The following is a 13,155-nucleotide window of genomic DNA, read 5'->3' as shown; positions in this document are numbered from 1 at the left end:
AGTGAAAATTGCTTAAAACAGTCAAGAAACTGTATGAATATAGGTTCATTATTATTTCTACACAGTTTGGATTTGGTTTCAGTCATTTTAAAGTATATTGAGTTAGTTTCCCTCCAAAACAAAAATGTTATTCATTTAGAAGAACAAGTAGTCAAACCCCTGCAGTAGATGCTTTGTTTCTATCTCAGTGTCCGTGTGACCTCTTTGTTTCTCTAACCCCACTATCTCCCTCTGTCAGCTCGCCCTCTCTCAGCTCGCCCTCTCTCAGCTCTCCCTCTCTCAGCTCTCCCTCTCTCAGCTCGCCCTCTCTCAGCTCTCCCTCTCTCAGCTCGCCCTCTCTCAGCTCGCCCTCTCTCAGCTCGCCCTCGCGCAGCTCGCCCTCTCTCAACTCTCCCTCTCTCAGCTCTCCCTCTCTCAACTCGCCCTCTCTCAGCTCGCCCTCTCTCAACTCTCCCTCTCTCAGCTCTCCCTCTCTCAACTCGCCCTCTCTCAGCTCGCCCTCTCTCAACTCTCCCTCTCTCAGCTCGCCCTCTCTCAGCTCGCCCTCTCTCAGCTCGCCCTCTCTCAGCTCGCCCTCTCTCAGCTCGCCCTCTCTCAGCTCTCCCTCTCTCAGCTCTCCCTCTCTCAGCTCGCCCTCTCTCAGCTCTCCCTCTCTCAGCTCGCCCTCTCTCAACTCTCCCTCTCTCAGCTCGCCCTCGCGCAGCTCGCCCTCTCTCAACTCTCCCTCTATCAGCTCTCCCTCTCTCAACTCTCCCTCTCTCAGCTCGCCCTCTCTCAACTCTCCCTCTCTCAGCTCTACTTCTCTCAGCTCGCCCTCTCTCAGCTCGCCCTCTCTCAGCTCGCCCTCTCTCAGCTCGCCCTCTCTCAGCTCGCCCTCTCTCAGCTCGCCCTCTCTCAGCTCGCCCTCTCTCAGCTCGCCCTCTCTCAACTCGCCCTCTCTCAGCTCGCCCTCTCTCAGCTCGCCCTCTCTCAACTCTCCCTCTCTCAGCTCTACCTCTCTCAGCTCTACCTCTCTCAGCTCTCCCTCTCTCAGCTCTCCCTCTCTCAGCTCTCCCTCTCTCAGCTCTCCCTCTCTCAGCTCGCCCTCTCTCAGCTCGCCCTCTCTCAGCTCTACCTCTCTCAGCTCTCCCTCTCTCAACTCGCCCTCTCTCAGCTCTACCTCTCTCAACTCTCCCTCTCTCAGCTCGCCCTCTCAGCTCGCCCTCTCTCAACTCGCCCTCTCTCAGCTCGCCCTCTCTCAACTCGCCCTCTCTCAACTCGCCCTCTCTCAGCTCTCCCTCTCTCAACTCTCCCTCTCTCAACTCTCCCTCTCTCAGCTCGCCCTCTCTCAACTCGCCCTCTCTCAGCTCGCCCTCTCTCAACTCGCCCTCTCTCAGCTCTCCCTCTCTCAGCTCTCCCTCTCTCAGCTCGCCCTCTCTCAGCTCGCCCTCTCTCAGCTCGCCCTCTCTCAGCTCGCCCTCTCTCAGCTCGCCCTCTCTCAGCTCTCCCTCTCTCAGCTCTCCCTCTCTCAACTCTCCCTCTCTCAGCTCTCCCTCTCTCAGCTCTCCCTCTCTCAGCTCTCCCTCTCTCAGCTCTACCTCTCTCAACTCTCCCTCTCTCAGCTCTCCCTCTCTCAACTCTCCCTCTCTCAGCTCTACCTCTCTCAGCTCTACCTCTCTCAGCTCTACCTCTCTCAGCTCTACCTCTCTCAACTCTCCCTCTCTCAACTCTCCCTCTCTCAGCTCTACCTCTCTCAGCTCTACCTCTCTCAACTCTCCCTCTCTCAGCTCTACCTCTCTCAACTCTCCCTCTCTCAACTCGCCCTCTCTCAGGTCTACCTCTCTCAGCTCTCCCTCTCTCAGCTCTCCCTCTCTCAGCTCTCCCTCTCTCAGCTCGCCCTCTCTCAGCTCTCCCTCTCTCAGCTCTCCCTCTCTCAGCTCTCCCTCTCTCAGCTCTCCCTCTTCCCTCTCTCAGCTCTCCCTCTCTCAGCTCGCCCTCTCTCAGCTCGCCCTCTCTCAGCTCTCCCTCTCTCAGCTCTCCCTCTCTCAGCTCGCCCTCTTCCCTCTCTCAGCTCTCCCTCTCTCAGCTCGCCCTCTCTCAGCTCGCCCTCTCTCAGCTCTCCCTCTCTCAGCTCGCCCTCTCTCAGCTCTCCCTCTCTCAACTCTCCCTCTCTCAGCTCGCCCTCTCTCAGCTCTCCCTCTCTCAACTCTCCCTTTCTCAACTCTCCCTCTCTCAGCTCTCCCTCTCTCAACTCTCCCTCTCTCAACTCTCCCTTTCTCAACTCGCCCTCTCTCAGCTCGCCCTCTCTCAACTCGCCCTCTCTCAACTTGCCCTCTCTGTTGTTCTCCGTTTTTGGTCTCCTTACCTCTCTGTTTTTCTCTCTTTTGTCATTCTCCCTTGCTCTCCACCTTGTCATTCTCCACATAAACCCCCCCTCTCTCTCTAAGCCTGCCCCCCCTCCTCCCCTCTCTCTCTAACTCTGTTCCCCCTCTCCCCCAGGGAGACAGACAGCAGTGGTCAGGTGTGTGAGCCGGGAGAGAGGAGGAGAGGAGGTTGACGATTCTCTCTGTGACCCCTCCAGCCGCCCTCCAGTCATGGGCCGCATCTGCAACCCCGAGCCGTGTCCCCCAAGGTGAGAATCTAACACACATTAGGCAATCCTCTTCTGACTGGCTGGCTGGGTTGAAGTTCAGGCCAATCACAACAACTCATTTACATTCTATGTTTGACTAATGATCGATACTGTCCGGAACCATCTTCTGTTGTCATGCAACGATACCCGCTCATTAGCATACACCTGTTTGTGTGTGTGTGTGTGTGTGTGTGTGTGCTTTTTAAGTTTGAAGTTTTATTAGTTGTATGAACAGGATACACATGGTATAACCGTCCAACGAAATGCTAACTTTCAGGTTGCTTCTCGACAATGCAACAACAATAACAAATAATAAAATATAAAACTACAAACATAAAGTAAATGGCTCAGTGGAATAGAAATAAGCATTTTAGCATAAGTATAATACAGGAAGGCACAAATTCTAGTACAATATTTACACATGTATTGGGGAAGGGGGGATTGGGGGGCAAGTGTTTAAATTACTGCACCTGTACAAAGCCCATCTATAATTTAGCCCAAACAACTACCTCTTTCCCTACTGTATTTATTTATTTTCCTCCTTTGCACCCCATTATTTCTCTCTCTACTTTGCACTTTCTTCCACTGCAAATCAACCATTCCAGTGTTTTACTTGCTATATTGTATTTACTTCGCCACCATGGCCTTTTTTGTTTTTGCCTTCACCTCCCTTATCTCACCTCACTTGCTCACATTGTATATAGACTTATTTTTCTACTCTATTATTGACTGTAAATGCTTGATTTTTTCGATAATGTCTGTTATTTATGTCCAATTAGCTACTTTGGTTAGCGCGTTTGGTAAACAATTCCAAAGTCACAAAGCGCGTTCACTAAAACGTGACGAAATGTCCAAAAGTTCCGTAACAGTCAGTAGAAACATGTCAAACGATGTACTGAATCAATCTTTAGAATGTTGTTAAAATACATCTTGAATAACGTTCCAACCGGAGAATTAGATTGACTTCAGAAGAGCGGTGGAACGGACGTCCTCCTCTTGTGAAGGCGCATGGTGAATGCGTGATCAGCTCATGGCAGTGATTACTCATTCCTGTCTCCTTCAGCCCCCCTTCACATTAGAGTCATCAGACAAAGTTCTGTTGACTGTTGACATCTAGTGGAAGCCGTTGGAAGTGAAACCTCATCCATATCTCGCTGTAATTTCATTGAGAGCTTGGTTGAAAATCTGCCACCTCAGAAAAAATTCAAACAGGTAGTGGAACTTCTCAGGTTTTTGCCTGCCATATGAGTTCTGTTATACTCACAGACATAATTCAAACAGTTTTAGAAACTTCAGAGTGTTTTCTATCTAAAACTAATAATAATATGCATATATTAGCAACTATGACTGAGGAGCAGGCTGTTTACTCTGGGCACCTCTGTGCACCTTTCATCCAAGCTACTCAATACTGCCCCTGCAGCCATAAGAAGTTAAGAAGTAAAGATCCTGTTGTGCCCTCTTGACAAGAGCGGTGGTGTTGTTGGTCCATGTCAAGTCTTCGGTGAGGTGGACGTGGAGGAACCTAAAACTGCTGACTCTTTCTACTGCAGTGCCGTTGATGTGGATCGGGGCGTGTTCCCTCATCTGCATCCTGAAGTCGACAATAAACTCCTTTGTTCTGCTGATATTGAGAGAAAGCTTGTTGTCCTGCCAGTTCACTCACATCCCTATAGGCTGACTCAGGCCTACAACCGTGGTGTGGTCAGCAAACCTGATGATGGAGTGGGTGTCGCCACACAGTCATGGGTGAACAGGGAGTACAGCAGAGGAGTGAGGACACACCCCTGGGGGGCCCCTGTGTTAAGAGTCAGTGTGGAGGAGATGTTGTTGCCAATCCTCACAGCCTGTGGTCTGCTCGTCAGGAAGTCCAGGATCCAGTTGCAGAGGGTGGTGTTCAGACCCAGGGTTCTGAGCTTGGTGTCGAGCTTGGAGGGAATAATAGTGTTGAATGCTGAACTGTAGTCAATGAACAGCATTCTCACATAGGTGTTCCTCTTGTCCAGATGTGTTAGGGCCGTGTGTGTGTGTGCGTGCCGGCGTGCGTGCATTACCCAGAGACAGATACAGGCAGACACACACAGTACCCAGAGACAGATACAGGCAGACACACACAGTACCCAGAGACAGATACAGGCAGACACACACAGTACCCAGAGACAGATACAGGCAGACACACACAGTACCCAGAGACAGATACAGGCAGACACACGCAGTACCCAGAGCCAGACACACACAGTACCCAGACCCAGACAGGCCGACACACACAGTACCCAGAGACAGATACAGGCCGACACACACAGTACCCAGAGACAGATACAGGCAGACACACACAGTACCCAGAGACAGATACAGGCCGACACACACAGTACCCAGAGACAGATACAGGCCGACACACACAGTACCCAGAGACAGATACAGGCCGACACACAGTCCCAGAGACAGATACACGCAGTACCCAGAGCCAGACAGGCAGACACACGCAGTACCCAGAGCCAGACAGGCAGACACACGCAGTACCCAGAGCCAGACAGGCCGACACACACAGTACCCAGAACCAGACAAGCAGACACACACAGTACCCAGAGCCAGACAGGCAGACACACACTGTCAAGTTGACCTCTTTCTTGTGCAATTCCCCACTTGAAAAGGACAGTCCCTCCACATGAAGATTTTAACTGGATTTCACTCAATAAACAGCCATGGAATCAGTTGTTTGTCTTTTATTTACCATTCTTTGGTTGGCAGTAAACAGGTGAAAAACCTCAAAAGAGATGACAAATACAAGTTACTATTTGAGTTGACAGCCCAATCAAATACACAAAATTATCCACATTCACCCCAGATAAACACATTTCTGCCACCATAAAACACAAGGTTTCCACTTTTAAGCAAATGTTTCCCAAAATAGAAACCCACCATTTTTAATCAAATGAGCAGAATCAGTATATTTTCTCTAAATTTGCATTTCAGCCAAATACATCCCAAATATTTTTAGTAGTAAAAAATTACATTTATTTTCTAATCAGTAGTTTTAAGCAGACAAATCTTACATTTTTTAGCCAAAGATTTTTTAGACTATACATTTGTTACTGAATTAAGAACTTGGTTTACTAAGATTTCTACAAAGTTTAAATTACTTTTAACCATTTCAAACAAGTTCTTTGTCAATAATGAATTTGGCTCTTCTTACTTTTCCTTTATACCCCACAAACAACATTTGAAGTTATAAATACCACTGAAAAAATCCTATCAAAATTAAGAGTTAAGAGTCTGTGTTTTCCAGAGTATCATTAGCAGTGCACTGCTTAAGTCAGTCTAGCCAAGCATGGCTAATATGGCGCTTACCGGCTGTCTTTCACAGTTTTGTGGAGGGCTTTGACTTGCACAGTCACCTTGATCACAAAGATGAAGTTTCTTTGGTCTTGTGGTGTTATAAATGCTCCTTTCACTGCGGTCTAAAGACAACAGCAGAGCCAGGTGCTGGCACGCCCAGATTGCCTGGAAGATTTGTTCCACCTGGTTCACCACTGATTGAAGGAGGAGGAGTTTCACCACTGAGGAGCTCCCAGGCAGTTTGTCAGCACACACACAGTACCCAGAGACAGATACAGGCAGACACACACAGTACCCAGAGCCAGACAGGCCGACACACGCAGTACCCAGAGACAGACAGGCAGACACACACAGTACCCAGAGCCAGACAGGCAGACACACGCAGTACCCAGAGACAGATACAGGCAGACACACGCAGTACCCAGAGCCAGACAGGCCGACACACACAGTACCCAGAGACAGATACAGGCAGACACACACAGTACCCAGAGACAGATACAGGCAGACACACACAGTACCCAGAGCCAGACAGGCCGACACACACAGTACCCAGAGACAGATACAGGCAGACACACACAGTACCCAGAGCCAGACAGGCCGACACACACAGTACCCAGAGACAGATACAGGCAGACACACGCAGTACCCAGAGACAGACAGGGCGACACACACAGTACCCAGAGACAGATACAGGCAGACACACGCAGTACCCAGAGCCAGACAGGCCGACACACACAGTACCCAGAGACAGATACAGGCAGACACACGCAGTACCCAGAGACAGACAGGGCGACACACACAGTACCCAGAGCCAGACAGGCCGACACACGCAGTACCCAGAGCCAGACAGGCAGACACACGCAGTACCCAGAGACAGATACAGGCAGACACACGCAGTACCCAGAGCCAGACAGGCCGACACACACAGTACCCAGAGACAGATACAGGCAGACACACGCAGTACCCAGAGACAGACAGGGCGACACACACAGTACCCAGAGACAGATACAGGCAGACACACGCAGTACCCAGAGCCAGACAGGCCGACACACACAGTACCCAGAGCCAGACAGGCAGACACACACAGTACCCAGAGACAGATACAGGCAGACACACGCAGTACCCAGAGACAGACAGGCCGACACACGCAGTACCCAGAGACAGACAGGCCGACACACGCAGTACCCAGAGACAGATACAGGCAGACACACGCAGTACCCAGAGCCAGACAGGCAGACACACACAGTACCCAGAGACAGATACAGGCAGACACACACAGTACCCAGAGCCAGACAGGCCGACACACGCAGTACCCAGAGACAGATACAGGCAGACACACACAGTACCCAGAGCCAGACAGGCCGACACACACAGTACCCAGAGCCAGACAGGCAGACACACACAGTACCCAGAGACAGATACAGGCAGACACACGCAGTACCCAGAGACAGATACAGGCCGACACACACAGTACTCAGAGCCAGACAGGCCGACACACGCAGTACCCAGAGACAGATACAGGCAGACACACGCAGTACCCAGAGACAGATACAGGCCGACACACACAGTACTCAGAGACAGATACAGGCATACACACACAGTAGCCAGAGACAGATACAGGCAGACACACGCAGTACCCAGAGACAGACAGGCCGACACACACAGTACCCAGAGCCAGACAGGCCGACACACGCAGTACCCAGAGACAGACAGGCCGACACACACAGTACCCAGAGCCAGACAGGCAGACACACGCAGTACCCAGAGCCAGACAGGCAGACACACACAGTACCCAGAGCCAGACAGGCAGACACACACAGTACCCAGAGACAGACAGGCCGACACACACAGTACCCAGAGCCAGACAGGCAGACACACGCAGTACCCAGAGCCAGACAGGCCGACACACACAGTACCCAGAGCCAGACAGGCAGACACACGCAGTACCCAGAGCCAGACAGGCCGACACACACAGTACCCAGAGCCAGACAGGCAGACACACGCAGTACCCAGAGACAAATACAGGCAGGCCGACACACACAGTACCCAGAGCCAGACAGGCAGACACACGCAGTACCCAGAGCCAGACCTAAAGATAAGGATCAACCAACCAAGCCCCAAATTGCCGTCACAATCCATGGAACTAGCTTGTGTAGTTTTTAACATACACAGAACGCAGGTGGTTCCAATATCACTGGCAAGGTCTCAACTAGTGTTTTTTTTTTTTTTACTTGTTATGAAATCATTTAAGTGTCAGCCATATATTCCTACAGAGACATAGGTTTAGTCCCAAATTGTACCCTATTCCCTATATAGTGCACTACTTTTGACCAGGGCCCAAAGTGCACTAAATAGAGATTAGGGAGCCATTTGGGACGAAGACATACCTTTTGAGTGAAGCACAGCTTCTAAAAACAAATAATTTTTCATTCAACGTTAGAATAACTTGGAAATGAGGTTCATCTTTGTAATTAAAGTTAGGATAAACATTGCAAATACATTTCTGTTTTCTATGGTGGAATCAAACTTAGAATATACAGTACATCTAGATGATTACTGCATCGTGGAGAGGCTTGAATAATAATGCAATTGGAGTTTGTGGTCTGACATAACAACTACTAATGGCTTCAGCAGTAACCTGAGTAAAGTTGTTTCTCCAACCGCAGAAACACAGTAGACTCTCTGGCCCCAGAGTTGAGCTCACGCAAGGCTTGTTCATTCAGATAGCCCTATGATGCCACACAGACAGCCCTATGATGCCACACAGACAGCCCTATGATGCCACACAGACAGCCCTATGATGCCACACAGACAGCCCTATGATGCCACACAGACAGCCCTATGATGCCACACGGACAGCCCTATGATGCCACACGGACAGCCCTATGATGCCACACAGACAGCCCTATGATGCCACACAGACAGTGGGCATGGAGGTGGGCAGGGATTTGGGTGACAGCCCATACCAGCCAGGAGTAGCGTTTGTCCCTGATCCTGGGTGTATCTCAATAGTCTAAAGCAGCTCCCCTTCCTTCATCTCCTTCCCTTCAATCCCACTATTGAGATACACCCCAAGTCTGTGGCACTAGGACAGTGGGCATGGAGAGGTTGGTAAGAGTGTGGGTACCAGCCATGCCATGGACCAACAACACCACCACTCTTGTCAAGAGGGCACAACAGCGTCTCTTCTTCTTAAAGCGGCTGAAGAAATTTGGCATGCCGCCCCGGGTCCTCTCCAAATACTACCGCTGCACCATCGAGAGCATCCTGACTGGTTGCATCATGGCCTGGTATGGGTATTGCTCCGGCCATGACTGCAAGGCCCTCCAGCGGGTGGTGAAGACGGCCCAGTAAATCACTGGGACCGTACTCCCACGCATTCCACGAAATCTACTTGAAACAGTGCCTGAGGAAGGCACACAGCATCATCAAGGACTCCACACATCCCAGCCACGAGCTGTTCTCTCCCTTCCCGTCGGGCAGACGGTATCGGAACATGAGGTCTGATAACAACAGGCTCAGAGACAGTTTCTACAAGCTATTAGACTGCTGAACACTTAAACTGGACTGACCACCTGCTCTGATTCTCTGCACCTTAGCACACACACACACACACACACACACACACACACACACACACACACACACACACACACACACACACACACACACACACACACACACACACACACACACACACACACACACACACACACACACACACACACACACACACACACACATTCATGCTACATACACATCACAACTGCTGCTACCAGACTCTTATTATACTGCTCAATTTATATACTTCCCCGCCTTCCCCAATACACTTGTAAATATTGGACTATAAATGATCCCTTCCTTTATTATACTGATGTTAAAATGTTTATTCTGTTCTACTGAGCTGTTTACTTTGTGTTAGTAGTCTTGTATTTTATTGTTTGGGGTTCAAGCTGCAAAGCTGCTGAAACTCTCTTGTATTTGTTCCACTTCCTTATTGATATTATTGTGTTCCTTTTTCTGCTGTTTTGGTGATAACATTCTAATTCCTGTGAGATGAAAAGGCCCAGGATTGTGTAACTTAGCAACATGGTAAAGGCCCAAGAGTCACACCCTCTCATGCAATACCATGCCGATTGGCCACATAGTGGCTCTATAACAAGCGATTGAAAATGCAAACTTTGAAAGGTCAGCCCCCGCATCCTGTGTGACCTAGAGCCATGAAATGTTATACATATTTCCCTCTCATCATACAGAACAAACTTGCCTCAAGAATCCATCAAATTCGTTATGATGATTTTTTATTTTTTGAAAAACACTTAAAACACTACTCCTCTGGCACCGAATGACTCGATCTTCACCAAACTTGATATCTGAAATCTATAGACCAAGGTCTGTAAGCGCATTATAATCCAGGTTAGTGCGTCAAACAACATTGCCGCAACTGACAAATAAACATTCACTTGGGCGTGTTCTGTCACATAAATGCATATAAATCAGTCACGGATATTCGTTTTGTAACGGAACTTGGTACACATGTTCCAAACACTGTGAGGACTGGAAATGTGCAAGAAAATTGATATCGACCACACAATGGCGCTATTACGGGTACGTTTATTTTTCTCTTGGTCTGTTTCTCTTGGGACACATGCTCAAGGATATGAGTCTAGCTAACCTGTAAAATATGGTCTGCAGGGTAGTGTATGGTTATATCTGTGGCTAACATTGAACGGTCGTAACAAGAGAGAGAGAGAAACTGAGAGAGAGCAAGTGTGTGTGTGTGTGTGTGTGTGTGTGTGTGTGTGTGTGTGTGTGTGTGTGTGTGTGTGTGTGTGTGTGTGTGTGTGTGTGTGTGTGTGTGTGTGTGTGTGTGTGTGTGTGTGTGTTTGAGCAAAAGAGGCAGGAACCTGGTTAATGTTCAAGGAAAAGTCTCTGATTGATTCTAAATGGCTAGTCAGACTGTGCTCTCATTAAGAGAGAATTTGATGAGAGTCAAGCACATATACACACACACACACACACACACACACACACACACACACACACACACACACACACACACACACACACACACACATCACAGATTGTTTTTCCAATCACTAACCCAAAGGCAGCAGGACAGCTGGCTCAGAGGGCTAGTGCTCGCTGCGTTCAGGAAAATGCTGATCTTGATTAAGATCAAATCGTTTTATTGACTCTAATAAGAGCAGTGTTTTATCATAATGCATAAAAACAGAAAGAAAGCAGAAGTAAATATACCATTTAGAGTAGAATAACTACTTTGATGGCAGGTTTTGTCAGCAGTAGATCTTCTCTTGTGGTCGTCTGCATCCAGGTTTCTGTTTCATGAAGATGATGGTTATTGCAGAGTAGAAGACTGCTGTGCTATTTATGATCTTATAAATACAGACGTCTCAAAGACTGCATCCCAAATGGCACACTGTTCCCTACATAGTGCACAACTCTTGACCAGAGCCCTATGGGCCCTAGTTAAATGTAGTGCACTATACAGAGAATAGGGTTCCATTTGGGATGCACAAAAATACTTGTGATCCCAGTCAGAACAAAGCCCTGGGAGTGTTGTCTCTGAGGTACTAAGATGGTACGGTATTCTCATCAGTTATCCGGGAGCTCTTAAAATAGACCTCTTAGATAAACACTGTTTCCTCTTTTGCTTTCTCACTCTTACATAAGACGGTGGATGAAGGCACCATGATTGTGTTCCAAATGACTCCCTATGGGCCCTGGTCAGAAGTAGTGCACTACATAAGGAATAGGTGCCATTCGGGACGCAGCCACCATCTCTCTCCTACAGTGTTTCGATACACCAGAAGTACATTCATTTCCAATGGACCGCTGCGTTTGCCCTGCAGCATGGCGTTGCAGAGACAGTTGCAGTGCGTTCTGTGTGCTGGACACGTTGGATTTGTCCAACATATTTAATCAAATTGTGTGCGTAGCCGGCTTGACAGAAATGGTAGCAGAAGGTGAATGTTGAACTTTTGTTGCTCACATATCGAGGTGATAGTGCGTACCGTTTTGCACAATAACGCTGTCGGTGTGATTGAGGCGTAAGCCATAAGACTGCTAAATAGTTAGTCCAGGTAGCTATTTGGTTAACTATTTAACTATCTTCATTGACCCTTTTGACTCATCACATATCAAATAAAATAAAATGTTATTAGTCACATATGTTATTCCGGGTGCAACGAGATGCTTGTGTTCCTAGTTCCAACAGTGCAGTAATATGTAACAACACACAACCATACCTAGTGATCTAACAGAGCGCTGCTGCTCCTTCTTCACCACACTGTCTGGGTGGACCATTTCAGACTGTCACTTATCTGACGCTTTTCACCCTCTCCACTGCGGTCCCGTCGATGTGGATAGGGGCGTGCTCCCTCTGCTGTCCCCTGTAGTCTACGATCAGCTCCTTCATTTTGTTGACGTTGAGGGAGAGGTTGTTTTCCTGTTACCACTCCGCCAGGGCCCTCACCTCCTCACTGTTGGCGGTCTCGTCATTGTTGGTAATCGGGCCTATTACTGTTGTATCGTCTGCAAACTTGGCCCCGCAGTCATGAACAGGGAGGACAGGAGGGCGCTGCTACTGCTGCTACTGTTCATTATCTATCCTGTTGGCTAGTCACTTTATCCCTACCTACATGTACATATCTACCGCAATTACCTCGTACCCTGCACATCGACTCTGTACTGGTACGCTGTGCATATAGCCATGTTATCGTTACTCATTGTGGATTTATTCCTTGTGTTATTATTTCTCTGTTGTTTTTCTCTGTGTTGTTGGGAAGGGCCTGTAACTAAGCATTTCACTGTTAGTCTACACCTGTGTTTTTTCTCTGTGTTGTTGTGAAGGGCCTGTAACTAAGCATTTCACTGTTAGTCTACACCTGTGTTTTCTCTCTGTGTTGTTGGGAAGAGCCTGTAACTAAGCATTTCACTGTTAGTCTACACCTGTTGTTTCTCTCTGTGTTGTTGTGAAGGGCCTGTAACTAAGCATTTCACTGTTAGTCTACACCTGTTGTTTCTCTCTGTGTTGTTGGGAAGGGCCTGTAACTAAGCATTTCACTGTTAGTCTACACCTGTTGTTTCTCTCTGTGTTGTTGTGAAGGGCCTGTAACTAAGCATTTCACTGTTAGTCTACACCTGTTGTTTCTCTCTGTGTTGTTGGGAAGGGCCTGTAACTAAGCATT

The 13,155-nt window shown here is 48.5% G+C and overlaps 1 protein-coding gene across 1 annotated transcript in view; it reads left to right on the top strand.

Annotated features, from left to right (window-relative positions):
* The window catches only part of adamtsl3 (ADAMTS-like 3), a 236,604-nt gene that overhangs the window by 171,999 nt on the left and 51,450 nt on the right, over nucleotides 1–13,155 (top strand). Inside the window, exon 17 of the mRNA XM_071400865.1 lies at nucleotides 2,479–2,611. Within this exon, the coding sequence (XP_071256966.1) occupies nucleotides 2,479–2,611 (133 nt within the window). The remainder of the gene's footprint in view (nucleotides 1–2,478; nucleotides 2,612–13,155) is intronic.

Source organism: Salvelinus alpinus, chromosome 5, assembly GCF_045679555.1.
Source record: "Salvelinus alpinus chromosome 5, SLU_Salpinus.1, whole genome shotgun sequence".
NCBI classification, from domain to species: Eukaryota; Metazoa; Chordata; class Actinopteri; order Salmoniformes; family Salmonidae; genus Salvelinus; species Salvelinus alpinus.
Note: the sequence above shows the minus strand (reverse complement) of the source record. Positions and strands in the feature narration are given on the sequence as shown.